Below are 17,208 nucleotides of genomic sequence, written 5' to 3'. Positions count from 1 at the left end.
CATGACTCACATGAATCAATATCGCAATAAAGGGGCAGGAGGAAAGACTTTGCCGAGGTGGATTGGAGGAGGATACTGGCGGGGTTGACAACAGAGCAGTTGTCTGAATTACTGGGAATAATTCAGAAGGCGCAGGATAGATATGTGCCGCAGAGGAAAGTGTTCTCAAGCGGCAGAGGTAGGCAACTGTGGCTGACAAACGGCGGTAAGGATTGTATTAAAAAAAAGGAAGGACATATAAGGTAGCGAAAGTGATCGGGAAGTTGGATGTTTGGTAAGTTTCTTTTTTAAATATCCAGCAAAAGGCAACTAAAAAGTGACGAGAAGGGAAGAGATGAAATTTGACTGCAGAGTAGCCGATAATATATTGTAGGATATCAAAAGTTATTTTTTCCCAATTATCTTGAGTAAAAGGGAGCTAAGAGTTGGTAGTGGGCCACTGGAAAATTATGCTGGTGATGCAGAAACGGAAGGCAAATCAATGGCAGACGGACTGAATTTGGGTTTATATCCGCTTCATTGACGAAGACACCAGCAATGTTCCAGTGGTCCGTGAGCGCCAAGGAGCAGGCATGAGTGCTATAGCTATTACAACGGAAAACTGCCAGACAAACCCAAAGAACCCAATATGGGTAAGTTCTTGCGCATTTTCATGCGAAAGTTGATCGTTCCCTGATTAGTGAGAGCATCAAAGGATATTGAGAAGGCCGGTTTATGGGGTGAGTGTGGTTCGGGATCAGCCGTGATGGAATGGCGGACCAGACTCGGTGAGATGAATGGCCAAAGCTTGCTCGTGTGTCTTATACGTTTATGCTTTTCTTGCCTTATGATCAAGCCTTCCTTTATTTCTTCAAAAAATACTAACTGATTTTTCAGTCATTATTCCCCTGAAGGAAACTATGCTGAATTTAGCCTAACACATAACGTGAGTCCAAGTACATCAAAAGCGCACTCGTAATAGCAGCATCCAACATTTTACCAACGACTGAAATAAGGGTCACAAGCCTGTAACTTTCAGAATGTATCGCCTCACCACCTCCGCTGTTAATATGGTGATTTTAAAATGGTTTCGTTACCACTTCCAATGCCCTTTTCCTTCTCGCAACTTATGTCCTTTGCCGCACGTCGCCTCCCTCTGGAGCTACAAATCACCCCTCCACCACCTTCATTCCCCAATGGATTTATTTCTCTTTCACCAATTAACTTCCCAGCTCTACACTTCACCCTTCCCCCTTGTTTCACTTATCACATTGTGTTTCTGTCCCTCACTCCCCGCAACAGACCTTTTCCATCTAGTGCTCAGTTTTTTTTTCTCCAGTCCTGCCGAAGTGTTTCAGCCTGAAGCTTCGAGAGCACGTTTTTTTTTTGTATAGATGCTGCCTCCTCTCCTGAATTCGTCCAGTATTCTGTGTGTGTTTCTTGGATTCCAGAACCTTCTTCTTGTTCCCAAGATTCTCTTTGATATTTAATTATTGATTTCCCGTCTGTTATGGAACAATAGCGGGAATGGCTGCACGGCAGTGTTTCGTACGGTATGTGCGAGATGGGAACTCTGGGAGATCCCCAGTCTCCCGGTGCACATCTGCACCAGGAGAACCGAGCTGCAGATCCGCAGTGTCACAAGGAACTGGAGCTGCGGGTCTATGACCTTCGACTCAAAGTTGAGAATGGGAAGCTGATAGCTAGGATCTATAGGCAGTTTATCACCCTGAGGTTGCCGGAGAAAGGCAACTGGGAGACTGTCAGGAGAAGGAAAGGAAGTGTCGTCGCTTCCCCTAATGAACAGTATACCAACTTGGATGCTGTTGAAAGCATGGACGAGCCGCACTGACCGGGCCTCTGGCGCTGTATTTGGTGCTGTGGCTCAGAGAATAAGAGAGCTGAGGAGACTGCAGTGGTGATAGGAGAATCCATAGTCGGAGGAACAGAGACAAGATTGTGTGGGCGCGATAGCCAGACTCGGATGGTATGTTATATCCCTGCTGACAGGATCAGAGATGTCTCTGATCAGGTCCAAGACATTCTGCGGGGTGAAGGTCAGCATTCTGGCATCAATAACGTAGTTATAACAAGTGAGGAGGTCCTGAAGAGAGAATTGAGGGAGCTGGATAAAAAGCTGAAAAAAAGTACCTTCAGGATAGTAATAACGTGATTAATGTCTCGATATCGCCAGTGGGGGAAGAATACGATGACTTGACAGGTGAATGCGTGACTGCGGAATTGGTGTAGGAGTCAGTCTTTCAGATTTATGAACGGTTTCAGCTAATTTGGCAAAGAAATGGCAGCCAGAGTGCGAGTGCCAAACATGAGGTATTTGGTTTCCAGAGACAGTATGCAGTGAGACTGCGAGCACGGAGTGCTCTGACGATGCGACAGAACGGCAGTGGACAACATGAGTTGCAATGCACAAACGTTTGTAAAAGGGTGAATTCCGTATTGAAGGTGATATACGGTATAGGTGGGATGGTCTTGTGTCACAGTTGACGCGTATGACGTTGTGGCATCACTAAATCTTTTTCTGAAAGATGACAGCTTGGAGATTACCATCCAAGACACAGGTTGTATCGAAACGACAGACAGGTAGGCACAGGGGGTTGCATACTTCTGCTGATAAAAACTCAAATCGACTAATTAGAAAGGGTTACCAAAGGGTCTGAATGTTTTGATTCGTTGTGGGTAAATCTAAGGAACAGCAAGGGTAAAAAAATAAAAAAGCTGATATACAGACTGGCAAGCCCTTTCGATACAAATTGTCTCTTGGGCGGTAAGGATATGGTCTACAAAGGAAAACGGGATAAAAATGCATGCAAAACATGGAATGTTAGAATAGTCATAGGGGATTTCAATATGCAGATAGATTGGGAAAATCATTTTGGTGCAGGATCCTAGAGTGGACATTTCTAGAATGGCTACAAGATTGCTCTTTAGATCAGAGAGTTTAAGGTAATAGCCGTCATGGGGAAAGTGACCATACTATAATAGAATTTACACTGGCATTTGAGTCGAAGAAGCTAGAGTCAAATGTATCATCATTACAGTGGAGTAAAGGGAATTGCAGCGGCATGAGAAAGGAGTTTACTAAAGTTAATTGGAAAAGACCACTGGGACGGCTGGAGACACAGAATCAATGCTGGAATCTCTGGAAACAATCAGGAAGGCGTGAATGTATAGAACCACAAGTGGAAGAAGCCTTATAAAGTAAATGCGTCATAACTTTGGCTGGAAAGAGATGTCAAAACTAGCACAAAAGCAATTAGTGCGAAGTTAGAGGATGGGGAAGCGTTTTAAAAAAAAACATAAGAGAAAAAAAGTTATTAAAAAGGAAAATATGGAATGCGTAGCAAACTATTAAATAATATTAAAGACGATGTCAAAGGTTTGTTCAGATACATAATGTGTACAAGAGAGACGTGAGTGGATATCGGACTGTTGGGAAACGATACTGGAGAGCTAGTAATAGGAGACAATGAAATGGCGGACGAACTGAATATATATTTTGCATGAAACGTTACTATGGAAACTCGAGCTGATAGAGAGTCTCTGTGGGCAGAAATGTCAGAAGTTGCCATTTCAAGGGAGAAAGTTCTTGGAAACAGAAAGGTCTAATGTGGATGTCTCCTGGACAGGATGGCATACATTCTAGGCTTCTGAGAAGGTGACTGAAGAGATGGTAGAGGCATTAGTTGTGATGTTTCAAGAAAGAAATCCTGGCACTGTTGCGAAGGAATGGAAGCTTGCAAATGTCATGCCCCTCATCAAGAAGCAGGAGAGGCACAACTTACGAAATTGTAGGAAAGTTCGTTAGACATCAGTGATTGGTAAAATGTTGGAGTAAGTTGTTAAGGATGTGGTTTGGCGTTTTGGAAGCACTTGTCAGCATGGTTTCCTCAACGGAACCTCTTGCCTGAAAACCTGTTGGAATAATTTGAGAAACTAACAAGCAGGATAGGAAAACGGGATGTTGTGTACATGAATCTTCAGAAAGTACCGCTCGTGAGGTCGCATAATAATGTAAGAGCCCATGGTATTACAAAAACTACACTAGCATTGATTTGCAGAAGGCAAATTGTGGGAAAGAAGGGAGCCTTTTCTGGGTGGCTGCCGGTGACTAGGGTTGCCCTCAGGGATCTGGGTTGGGACAGCTTCTTTCTTACGTTACATGTCAATGATTTTGGATGAGGAAACTGTAGTTTTCTTTCGTGGAAAAATTGCAGATGATACGAAAATAGATGAAGTTTCAGAAAGTTAGGAGGAGAATGAGACCCCACAGACAGACCTAGACAGAGTAGGGAAATGCACAAAGAAGTGGCAGATGGAGTACTTTTCAGAAGGTTGATAGTCAGGCAATTGGCAGAAGAAATAAAAGGGCAGATTATCGTCCAAGCGCAGAAACAAAACCAAAAATCCGAGGAGCACATGATTTCGGGTGCCCTCGGGCAACAATGTGAAGTTAAGTTTCCCGGCTGAATCGGTGGTGAGGAAGGCAAATACGATGTTAGGCATCTATTTCCAGAGGAGTAGAATAAAAGAAGGCAAGGACGTATTATTACGGCTTTATAAAGCAGAGATGAGGACTCACTTAGAGATTGTATACAGTTTCGGGCCCCTTTTCTAAGAAAGGATGTGCTGACATTTTTGAAAATTCAGAGGATGTATGTGGTTCAGGAAAATAAGTCCAGGATTGGAAGGATTATCATATGAAGAACATTGGATGGCTCTCGGCCTCTACTGTCTAGAATTCAAGCCCATGCAACGCTGAATGGCTTTGATAGGGAAACTCTGGAAGGCTTGCATCCCATTGTGCGGGAATCTGAGGCCAGAGCAAACAGCAGAATAAAGGGATGTCCTTTAGAAAGGGGATGTGGCGGAATGTCTTCAGCTAGACAATTGTAAATATGTGGAAATTGTTGCCACGGGCAACTGTGGGGCCAAGTTCTTTAGTATATTTTAGGCACAGATTGATTGAACCCTGATTAGTCAGGACATGAAAGGATACTTGAGAAGGCAGGAGATTGTGACTGAGAGGGAAAAAAAATGGATCAGCTATGATAAAATAGTGCAGCAGACTTCATGTGCCAAATAGCCGCATCCTTCTCCTATGTCTTATGATCCTAAGCTCTTCTGATTTTATGGTATTGGCGACCAATGTACCAAATACAACAAAGTATTGGAAGCCAAAATGGAAAATAAGAAATAATAATAATAGCTGAATAAGCAATAAATATCAATATCGAGAATATGAGGTGGAGAGTCACTTTCAATTGGTCCAATATGCCCTGAAACCTCTCGTTTGTTCTCCTTATACCTTAAGATATGGTCTTCTTGGAAATGTTGTGCTCCCCTTGACTGCACACGTCGCGCAGCTATGGTCTCGCCTGGTTATTAGAGCCATCACTCCCAGTCCCTGCAGATACTATACGGGAAATGTGTTCACACTTTTGTCCTGTTTTATGAGAACAAGGAGATCTGACCCAGGATATCCTTCTCCCACTCTGCCCAAAACATTGACGCCTTCGTTTCCCGTGCTGTTATGTTCACTAACTCTGGAAAATAATCCAATGAAATACAGAGATGTCCGGGGTAACTTGTCTACTTATTGTTCTATTCGTGAGGTACTCACATATAACGTATTGCCATAATGGCGTATGCCATTCAGGTACCTCCTATATATAACTCACAATGAATTATGTAAATAAAGAAAATGTAATAACAATATATGTACAGTTCTACGAAAAATGCTTACAATCTGTTCGGCCTCACACATCCTACAGTCCCTCACCTCACTTTAGTGCTGAGTGTCGGTAACATATGGACCCTCTGTACCGTCCCACTTAAAATAGCACCTCAACCCATAGTGCGCACAAAGAGAAGGCTGAGTGAACATTGCACCGTTTCTCAGATAGTTTTTCACATAACCAACTTTTGTACCTTCTTCATATTCTTTAAATAGGAATTTGTTCTGGGGAAGACAAGTCTCTATCGGCGGGTAAGTGGAATTCGAAAGCTGTGTTTTTCTGGAGGCGTTAAATGAACCAGGCCCGTCGCAACATCGGGTGTGCTTTCATGCTGCCGGAAGGGTGGGAGGGAGAGAACAAAGAACATAGAAGAATACAGCATTGGAACAGGCCCTTAGGTCAACAATATTGTGCAGAACTGGAAAGTAAATGAACCCCACTCCACGCCAAACGAATCCCTCGTACTTACACAATGCCAGTATTCTTCCATCTTCCTCACAATCATAGGGTTTCCTATCTTACCGTCTCCTAAAACCGCTGATGTATTTGCCTCTACCACCACGCCAGACAGCACAGTCCAAACATTCACCACTCTCTGGATTAAAAGTTACCCCTCACATCGCCTTCGAACCTACCCTCTCTCAACTACAATCCAAGACCTCTGTTATTAGATATATATACCCTGGGAAAAAGAAACTACCTGTGTACTCTATCTGCGCCTCTCACAATTCCCAGTCAGCTTCCTTCACTCCAAAGCAAACAGAAGTTGTGGTGTCTAATGTTAGTACATGGCTTCTAAACCAGGCAGCATCCTGGTAATCCTCTTCTGCTCTCTACCCAAACCCTCAACATCTTTCCTACGGTGGCATGAGTAGAATTATATGCAATACTCTCTAGATTTTCATAAATTTACAACATAGCCTATTGCCATTTGTACTAAATATCTTAACTAATAAAAGCAAACATTGCATAAGCTTCCTTAACCGCCTTATCGACCTTTGTAACTGTTTCCGAGGTGCTATGAACTTGGACTTCAAGATCTCTCTAAGCAGCAAAATATTTAAGGGCTTTTTCAATAGCAGAGTACTTGCTCCTCGCATTTGACCGACCAAGGTGCAACATTCCAAATTCATCGGGGTTAAACTCCTTCTACCATTTTTCTGTCTATATCTGCAACTGATCTAGGTTGTGCTGTACTTTTTGCAAGTTTTTTCTAAACTATCCACAACGCCACAAATCTGGGTATCATCCGAAAACTTACTAACAAATCTGTCGACATTTGCATCCCGCTTATTTATTCACATCACGAACAGAAGCGGTCCCAGCCCAGATCCCTGCTGAGCTCCACTAATTAGAACTCCAGATTCAAAAAGGCCCTTCAGCAACTAATTCTGTCTTTTAAGAAACTAACGTGAGACTCACATGTAAATAGTTTCCAGCATTTCTCTTTTTTCCCCTTTTCATGTAGATGTAAAACGTTAGCCAGTATTCAGTCCTCTAGGATCTCTCACGTGGCTAGGGAGGAGATACTTGCCAAGGACCGTGCAATTCCGTCTATTTCTTCCTTCTCTAACCTGTGGAAATTCCATCAGGTCCTGGAGACTTATCCACCTGAAAACTCATTCGGAGGCCCAACACTTCCTTCTCCTACTTCACCTCTAAACACCTAACATATTTATACACTGAGCTCCGATCTGTTGCTCCTCCGCGTCTTTTACCTTGTAAATACGGAAGCAAATTACTCAGTGAATACGTCACTTACATTTTCCCCATTGAAGCAAACATAGCCTTTCCTAGCTCCCCAAAGTGAAATGATTATACACTATCCATAGTTAGTCAAGTTCTGCTGATGTTTCTATTGAATACTGCTTAATTAAATTCACTTTAATCCTGCTTGCCTGGGACTTTTCACGTCCCCTTTTGGTTTTCCTCGTTCGCATTTTTCGTTCTTTACTGGCTTCGTTATACTCTCGATTGCACCGTTTGATCCGAATTTAGGGAGTTTTACATACGTTTGCTTTTTCACTCCAGCACCTCCTCTCGCTGGAGTGTGCACGTTTGGGTTTAATAAAGCATCCTGTATACATTTAATACATTCTCCCCGTCTATTACTCTTGCACTAAGAATGTACATTTTTGTATCGGGGAAGTTGAATATCCTCATGAGATCAAACTTGTAATTTTACACGTTGTTATTCACATTACATGGCTGTTCATTAATGTTCTAGCAGCTATTGCAGAGCCTGTAGTGCAAACCAATCAGTGTGATCGTACGGTTTCTATTCCAGAAGCCTCCTCCAAGAAGTGATAAAGTGTGGCTGCTGCATTGTGTGTGTCTGTGTGAGAGGGGAGATAAGCTGGGCCGGTGCCCCAGCGAACCGCAGTAGGGCTCCACGGTTTGGAGCAAACGGAGGAAAGGAGTTTGGTGGAAGAGTTGAACTTGATGTTGAAGCTGGAGGGTCAACGTGCCCGAAGGGAAGATAGTTTGATGTCCCAGTGCTGCCTCTGAGCATATCAGGAAGGGATCAGTGTTGAGTGTCAGTGAGATGTGGATTGTGGGTGACAATTAACTTCACGATGTCAGAGCACTAATTATTTTTCTTATTTTTCCACCCTCTCCATCAGGGTATCGTATGACTTCAGCACGAAGCAGTCAGGGTAAGTGGCATCCGAAATTTCTGTCCGTGATTGCGTTAGTTAATGAACCAGAGACGTTACAGTACCAGCCTTGCGCTCATGCACGGTCGGGCGGGGAGCGAAGCGGCGAGAAAGAGAAGAAACTCTCCTCACTTTGCTCTTTCAAGGGAAGGAACGGTTTTGAACAGCTTCCTTCGACTCCTGTAATGTCTCCGCGACCCCGGTGTGGTCACTGATCTCTGTCCCTACCCTGAGCTCCTGAAACATTGCCCAGGCATGACCTTCCCTATTATAAACTGTGCGGACCATCCTAGTTTATCCTGTACATAGATAAGAAAACACTGAACAGTGCAGTTTTTTTGTAGCCCCTTTGGTCCTTGATGTTTTAGCGACTGTAAACTTGTTCTCCGACAAAGCCGTCTATTTCTCCGTTATCCGTGTGCTAAGAAAATCTCTGAATTGATCCTAATGCATGTGTCTATACTACCACCATTGATACTGCGTTTCACACACTCACTGCTATGCGTGAAAACACACCTTTGGCAGCCCCTATACATTACCAAAAAATCGCTTTAAAATTCCCTCCCCTTTTCAGATTTTCCCAATCTGGGGTGTAGCACAATTTCCCAGTGTGGTTTAACCAGAGTTTTATAGAGCTGCAAAATTACTTCGCGGCTATTGAACTCGTTCCCCGGGCGATTTATCCTAAACCATCCATAGGCACTCTTAACCATTCTATTTAATGGCGCGGAAACACTAAGGGATAATGGACGTCAACGTTGAAAGTGCTTCTGCTCTTCAATATTTTCAATTACAGTAAACTGTCATTAACCATGGATTCTGCAATCAAATACGGCCTTTCAAAGTGTAATTCTTCACTCTGCCCATACTCAACTTGACCTGCCATTTCTCAACCCAGCTCTGCATCTATCAATGCCCAGTTTGTAACTTGAGATAACCCACCACATGATCCATAACAGCATCCATGTTTTGCCTGCTTACTATGTCTATCCATTTCCTCATACAACTCATTTGTAAAATTCAGAAAATCCAGGAGTCACAGAACAGATCGCTACGGATCACAGCATCTCATTGACCTCCAGGTGCAATAATCTCCAACTGCTAGCCCACTGTCTCTTGGGCACGCCAGTCCTACCTACACAGACAAGATTCTCTGGATCCCCTATCACATGACTTTCTGAGTGGGCCAACAATGAGGAATCTTATTAAACATCTTAATAAAATTCATGCATACACCATCCTCCTACAAACCATTAACGTGGTTTGCAGCATCAGAAAGAATTCAATCACATTCTTGAGACATGACCTGCACCTGGCAAGACCATGCTGACCATCTCTAATCAGACTGTATTTCTTCAAATGCCTGTATATACTGCCTGGATATCTACTGGAGCATTTTACACACAATGGCATAAGCTTTACTGTTCTATGATTCCCGCCATTATCCCCATTAGATTCTTTGAACAAAGCATAAACATTTACTCCTTGTAATCCGCCGGTACGACTGAAGAGGGCAGTAGGACGCAAAGTCCATCGCCAAAAGCGCCTGATGACCTTACTGCTCTTCCCTTAGAAAACTGGAGTATATCTCCCCCGGCACCAGGGGATTAACTATCCTCAGGTTCTTGAAAGGATTCAGCTCATAAGACCAGAAGATACAGGAGCAGATTCGGCCCATCGAGTCTGCTCCACCATTCAATCATGGCCTGATCCAATTCTTCCAGTCATCCCCATTCGCCCGGTTTCACCCCATACCCTTTGACGCCCTGGTTAATCAAGAACCTATCTATCACTGCCTTAAATACTCCCAACCACTCCACCTCCACAGTCGCTGGTGGCGACAAATTCCACAGATTTACCACTCTCTGACTGAAGTAATGTGTCCGCATCTCAGCTCTCAGAGGGCGTCCTTCAATCCTGAAATCGTGTCCTATTTTCCAGGAGTCCCTTACCATGGGAAATAACTTTGTCATATCTTTTCACGGCTTTTAAAATTCGGAATGTTTCTCCGAGATCCCACCTCATTCTCCTGAGCTCAAGGTAATACAACCGAAGAACTGCCAGACGTTCCTCATACGGTAACCCTTTCATTCCTGGAATCATTCTTGTGCAGCTTCTCTGAACCTTCTCAAATCTCAGAATATATTTCTAAAATAGTGAGTCCAAAACTGCACAAAATACTCCAAGTGTGGTCTTACGAGTGCCTTATAGAGCCTCAACATCTCATCCCTGCTCTTATATTCCAAGTGAAGTGAGGTACAATAATAGCAGGGGTGTTGCGGTGGGAAATTTTAATTTCCCAGATATTGATTGGCCTCTTCCTGGAGTGAAGGATTTAGATGGGATGGAGTTGTGTGTTGAGGAAGGGTTCTTGACACAATATGTAGATAAGCCTACCAGAGGAGAGGTTGTACTTATTCAGGTATTGGGAAATGAAACTGGTCAGTTGTCAAGTATCACAGTGGAAGTGCATTTTGGAGCTAGTTATCACAATGCTCTCTCCTTTACCACAGCATTGTAGAGGGATAGGAACAGACAAGTTAGGGAAAGGTTTGATTGACAAGGCGAAATATGAGGCTATCAGGCAGGAAAATGGAAGCATAAATTGCTAAAAAAAAAAGATGTTCTCAGGGAAACGTACGGAAGAATTCTGGAAAATGTTCAAGGTATATTTTCATGGGGTCCTACAGAGGTACGTTTCAATGAGACAGGGAAAGGATGGTAGGATACAGGAACCGTGGTGTACAAAGACAGTTATACTTCTAGTCAAGAAGAAAAGGAGAACTTGCGAAAGGTTCAAAAACTAGACCGTGATTGAGATCTGGAAAATGATAAGGCTAGCAGGAATGAGCTTAATAACGAAATTCGGAGAGACGGAAAGTGCCATGAGAAGGCCTTGTGGGAAAGGATTAAGGAAAACCCCAAGGCACTGAACAAGTATGTGAGGAGCAAGAAGATAAGTCGTGAGATAATAGGACTAATCACGTGTGACAGTGGAAAAACTTGTATGAAACAGGAGGAGACAGTTGAGGTACTTAATGAATACTTTGCTTCACTACGGAAAAGGATCTTGACGATTGTAGGGATGACTTGCAGCCGACTGAAAAGCTTGAACATGTACTGTTAAGGAAGACGATGTACTGGAACTTTTGGAAAGATCAAGTTGGATAAGTCACCGGGACCCGAAGGAATGCACCCCAGGCTACTGTGGGAAGCGAGGGAGGAGATTGATGAGTCTCTGGGGATGATCTGTGTATCATCAATGACGGCGAGAGAGGTTTCGGAGGATTGGCGAGCTGCGGGTGTTGTTCCCTCATTCAAGAAAGGGAGGTGAGATAGCCCAGGAGATTATAGACCAGTGAGTCTTACATTAGTGGTTGGTAAACTTATAGGGAAGATCCTGAGAGGCAGGATTTATGAACATTTGGAGAGGCATAATATGATTAGGAGTAGTCAGCATGCCGTTGTCAGCATGTCGTTGCCTTAAGAGCCTGATTGAATATTTTGAGAATGTTATTAAACCCATTGATGAAGGTATAGCCGTAGCTGTAGTGTGTATGGATTTCAGCAAGGCATTTTAATAGGGTATCCCATGCAAGGCTTATTGAGAAAGTAGGTAGACATGGGATCCAAGGGGATTTTTCATTATGAATCCAGAACTGGCTTACCCACAGAAGAGAAGGAGTGGTTGTAGACGGGTCATATTCTCCATGGAAGTCTTTGAACAGTGGTTTGCCTCAGGGACCCCTACTCTTCGTGATTTTTATAAATGACCTGGATGCGGAAGTAGAGGGATGGGTTAGTAAATTTGCTGATGACACGAATGTTGGGGTTGTTGTGGATCTTGTAGAGGGCTGTCACAGCGGGACCCTAATAGGATTCAAAACTGGACTGAGAATTGGCAGATGGAGTTCAACCCAGACAAGTGTGAGGTGGTATATTTTGGTAGGTTAATAATGATGGCAGAATATTGCATTGACGGTAAGACTCTTGGCAATGTGAAGGATTCGAGGGTTCCAAGTCCATAAGACACTCAAAGCTGCTACTTTGGTTGACTGTGCGGTTGAGAAGGTATACAATGTATTGGTCGTGTGTTTAAGTGCCGAGAGGTAATATTGCAGCTATATAGGACCCTGGTCAGACTCCACTTGGAGTACTGTGCTCAATTCCGGTAGCGTCACTAGAGGAAGGACCTGGAAACCATAGAAAGGATGCAGAAGAGCTTTATAATGAGGTTGCCTTCATTGGGAGCATGCCTGATGAGAATCACTTGAGTAAACTAGGGTCTTTTCTCCTTGGAGCGACAGAGGATGAGAGATGACCATATAGAGGTGTACAGGATAATGAGAGGCATTGGTCATGTGGATAGTCAGAGGCTGTTTCCCAGTAGTGAAGTGGCTAGTACGAGAGGACAGAGTTTTAGGGTGTTTTTAAGTAGGGACAGAGGAGATGTCAGGGGTATTTTTTTATGCAGAGAGTGGCGAGTGTGTGGAATAGGCAGCCGGCGGCGGTGGTGGGGAGGGAACAGATAGGGTCTTTTAAAAGGCTCCTGGATAGGTACATGGGGCTTCGAAAAAATACAGAGCTATGGGTAAGTCTAGGAGGTTCTAAGGTAAGGACGTATTCGGCACAGCTTTGTGGGCCGAAGGACCTGTATCGTGCTGCAGGTTTTCTATGATTCTGTGTTTCTGTGCCTCGAGAAATGAATGCCAACATAGCAATCGCCTTGATTAACAACCGACTCAACCTGGAGGTTAACCTTTAGGGTGTCCTGCACAAGAGGTCCCAATTCCCTTGCAGCTCTGCATTTTGAATTCTTTCCCGATCGAAATAATAGTCTGTCCGTTTATTTCTTCCACCAAAGTGCAAGTCCATAAACTTTCGAACATTGTATTTCATTTGCCAATACTTTGCCAATTCCCCTAAACTACCTACATCTCTCTGCAGGCTCTCTGTTTCCTCAACACTACCCGCTCCTCCACCTATCCTGGTATCATTGGCAAATTTGGCCATAAAGCCATTAATACTGTAGTCTGAATCATTAACGTGCATCGTAAAAAGTAACGGTCCCAACAGTGACAACTGTGGAGCTCCATTGGTAACCCGTAACCAACCAGAATACGATCCTCTCATTCCACTCTCTGTTTTCTGTCGATCAGACTAGTAACCAAGCTAGTAACTTCCCTGTAATTCCATTGGCTCTTATATTGCTAAACAGACTCACGTGCGGCACCTTGTCAAAGTCCTTTTGAACATCCAAGTACACCACGTCTACTGCATCTCCTTTGTCTACGCTGCTTTTAATTTCCTCAAAGAATTGCAGTATGTTTGTCAGGCAGGATTTTCCTTGCAGGAAACCATGCTGGCTTTACCTTTCTCGTCATGTGCCTTCACGTACTCCGTAATCTCATCCCGGACAATCAATTCCAACAACTTCCCAACCACTGATGTCATGCTAACAGGTCTATAGTTTCCTTTCTGCTGCCTCTCACCCTTCCTATATAAAGGAGTAACATTTGCAATCTTCCAGTCATCCGCTACCATGCCAGGATCTATCGATTCTTGAAAGATCATCGTTAATGCCTCCATATTCTCTCTAGCTACTTCTTTCAGAACACGGGTGTGCAATCCATCAGGTCCAGGAGATTTATCCACCCTCAGACCATTAAACTTCCTGAGCACCTTTTCAGTCGTAATTTTCACAGCACATGCTTCACTTCCCTGACACTCGTGAATGTTCGGTATACTGCTGACTCTTCCATTGTGAAGACTGATGCAAAATACGCTTTCAGTTCCTCTGCCATCTCTACATCTCTCATTGCAGTATCTCCGGCGTCATTTTGTATTAATCCTATTTCTGCCCTCGACTCTCTTTTACCCTTAATGTACAATAAACAGCTTTTGGTATCTTCTTTGATATTGGTCTCCAGCTTCCTCTTGTAATTCATCTTTTCCTTCTTAATGACCTTCGTAGTTTACTTCCGCAAGTTTTTTTAAGCTTCTCAATGCTCTATCTTCCCAGTAGCTGTGGCTTTATTTTATGGCCCCTCTTTTGCCTTTACATCGGCTCTGACTCTACTTGCCAGCCACGGTACTGCCCTTCTTCTTTTTGAAATTTCTTCTTCTTTGTCTTTCCTTCAAATGTCCCTTTCCAGTCAACTTCGGCCAGTTTCCCTGCGAAATAATATTGCGATCACTGTTCCCTAATGGTTCCTTAACCTTGTGCTCTCTTACCACCTCCAATCATTGCATAACACCCAATCCAGCATAGCCGATCCGCTAGTTGGCTCAGCAACAAACGGTTTCTAAAATGCTATCCCTTAAACATTCTACAAATTCGCTCTCGAGATTCAGTACTGACCTAGTTTTCCCAATCCACTTTCATGTTAAAATCCCCAACGATTATCATGACATTTCCTTTCTGACATGAGTCTTCTATCTCCTGCTGTAATTTGTAAACCACATTCCGGCTGCTGTTTGGAGGCCTGTATACAATTGCCATTAATGTCCTTTTACCCTTGCTATTTCTTAACTCAACCCATGGAGACTCTACGCCTTCCAATCCTATGTCACGTCTTTCCAATGATTTAATATTATTTCTTATACACAGAGCCACAGCACCCCCTCTGCCTACTAACCTATCTTTCCGATATACCTTATATCCTTGGACGTTCAGATCCCGATGGCAGCCATCCCTTAGCCAAGTTTCAGAGATAGCCTCAACGTCATATTGGCCAATCTGCAGCTGAATTTTCATATCGTCCCTTTTATGCACTCATTCTACTTAACATTGACCTGTTCAAGCATATCAACCTGTTATAGTTGTGCTCACATTTGTCAAGGTCTTTCTGAATCATGAATACTGAGAGAAATATTCATTAAGGACCTTTCCTACCTCTCCGACACCAGGCTCTGTTATTCCTGATCAGTCCTGTCGTGACACATGTAATCCATCAGTTCCCCACATCCGTGGAAAACACCTTGGATATTTAGTCTCCTTCCTGGCGATATTTTTACCCTGTCTGATCGTAGATCCCATGCTCTCTAACGGTAGGAATGCGTTTCTCAGCGCATCTGTGCCGCCGGCTCTCCACACTCATCCGGCCAAGCAATGCCGATTTTTGGGACTGGTTCTCTGCTGATGAGGACGATCCCGTCAATAAAGGGACAGCGGTTGCACTCAGGAAATTTCCCCTCACCCTTCTCTGTTACACCTTTCAGTGAGGAGGTCTGGTTCGTTGCCACTGGCAGAGCGGATTGCCCACGCATGTGAGGACGACAGAAATCGCTTTGGATCCCCCACCTTGCTTCGTATCAATCACCGTTTTCGGCACGCACTCCGCTAATAACACATTCCCATACCGTTATTCAGTAATCAAAGTACTGGCCTATTCACCCAACCTGGCCTCGGCACCCGATACCCAACACGTGACCGATCTTCACCGACCCTCACAGTAACCGCAATGTGGCTGGCTGAGGAGCCCAGTTCTAGGACTTCCGGTCACCATGATCCTCCACTGACCCGAGAACATCGGGCCGCGTTGATAAGGAAAGCAGCCTTGAGAAAACTTTGCCCATGTTGGTGTGGGGCGCCGCGTCACGGTGAACATTCAGATGAGTCCTTCCCCGGGCTCTTTTGTATTCCTGCTGAAAGAGTGAGATCAGAAATACATCAAAAACCGCGGGCCACGCAGGTTGACGCTTGGGATTGGAGGGGATGTCTGTGTCTCCTCGGGGAATGCACTGGGGAAGATGAAGGCCACAGACCACTTCTGTCTGGCCGCACGGGTTGTCGGCGCTGGAGCGTTACAGACACTGGGAAGAACAGGCAGTGGACGTTCGATATGATCCACCTCCTGTCTCCACGTAACTGCAATAATTCTCCTGTGCTCTGATTATGGGAAGGGGTTAAAGTTTTCCGCTGTTCACACTCTCTGGTATCGGTACTGACTATACACTATCCCGCTGATCGCTGTCCCGCCGTCGTATAACCGTTAATCCATCCAGCTGCATGACTCAATAAAACTGACGCTGTTTGCATTAAACTGGTCTCCGTCTCTTGCTAAAAGGTCGCTGCCTTCGGTACCGGCGGGCCATTAGGAAGGTCTGTGCAGCCCCACCGGACGCAAAGAGCAGCCTGTTCCCAGAGCAGACAATGCAGTGGCCTGAAACAGCCCATCCCAATTCCCTCCCAATGCCGAGTCACTCTGAGGCAACTGCAAGCTGCTGGTGAAGCCGCCTGGTGTGTGAGGGTGAGGAAATGGTGCAGGGACTGTCACCAGTGGGATTACTCTCTTAGGTCCGATAGGCAAAACGAACTCCCGTCGGTATGATATCACTTGACGTGGAAGTACTCTGGTATGAAGCGATGGCTGAGGTGGGCAGACTGCAGGTGGGTGTTAGCCAGGTGACGGTCAGTGTCTCTCCTACTCCGGGCAGACGGTTATCCTACGCTTCTCCCCCTCCAATCTCAGGGCTGTAAATCACCACGGGGCGCGTCACTGAACCCCTATCGCTCGGAGACAGTAACACCAGGGATGGAAGACATGGCAGTCGGGTGTGTGGGAATCAGGGACATTAATGGTCACGGTGGGGAGTGGAACATTCACTGCAGGACAAGCAGAAGGATGGCGAGTGTGAGGGTGGGAGGAGGGATAAATGACTGGTCGGTGGAGAGAAACGTTTGACACCAAAGTAAGGGTCGTTGAGGGTGGGTAGAGGGTGGCATTTCTGGAGGTGACTATAGAGGTGACTCGTGCGGATAGATGGCTTTCAGAGAGAACGGCCATCGAGCTTTCGGGGGACGGGGGAAGGGG

General features: G+C 44.6%; 1 protein-coding gene across 1 annotated transcript in view; it reads left to right on the top strand.

The window, feature by feature from the left end:
* LOC134342187 (uncharacterized) overlaps nt 1-16,437 on the top strand; it is a 50,473-nt gene extending 34,036 nt beyond the window's left edge. The window contains exons 8-10 of the mRNA XM_063040163.1: nt 5,951-5,986; nt 8,360-8,392; nt 15,614-16,437. Coding sequence (XP_062896233.1) covers nt 5,951-5,986; nt 8,360-8,392; nt 15,614-15,665 — 121 coding nt within the window. The 3' untranslated portion in view covers nt 15,666-16,437. The remainder of the gene's footprint in view (nt 1-5,950; nt 5,987-8,359; nt 8,393-15,613) is intronic.
* Nucleotides 16,438-17,208: the final 771 nt, after the last annotated feature.

The sequence above is a fragment of the Mobula hypostoma genome, unplaced genomic scaffold, assembly GCF_963921235.1.
Source record: "Mobula hypostoma unplaced genomic scaffold, sMobHyp1.1 scaffold_82, whole genome shotgun sequence".
NCBI classification, from domain to species: Eukaryota; Metazoa; Chordata; class Chondrichthyes; order Myliobatiformes; family Myliobatidae; genus Mobula; species Mobula hypostoma.
The sequence above is the reverse complement of the archived record's forward strand: the minus strand, read 5'-3'. Positions and strand labels throughout refer to the sequence as shown.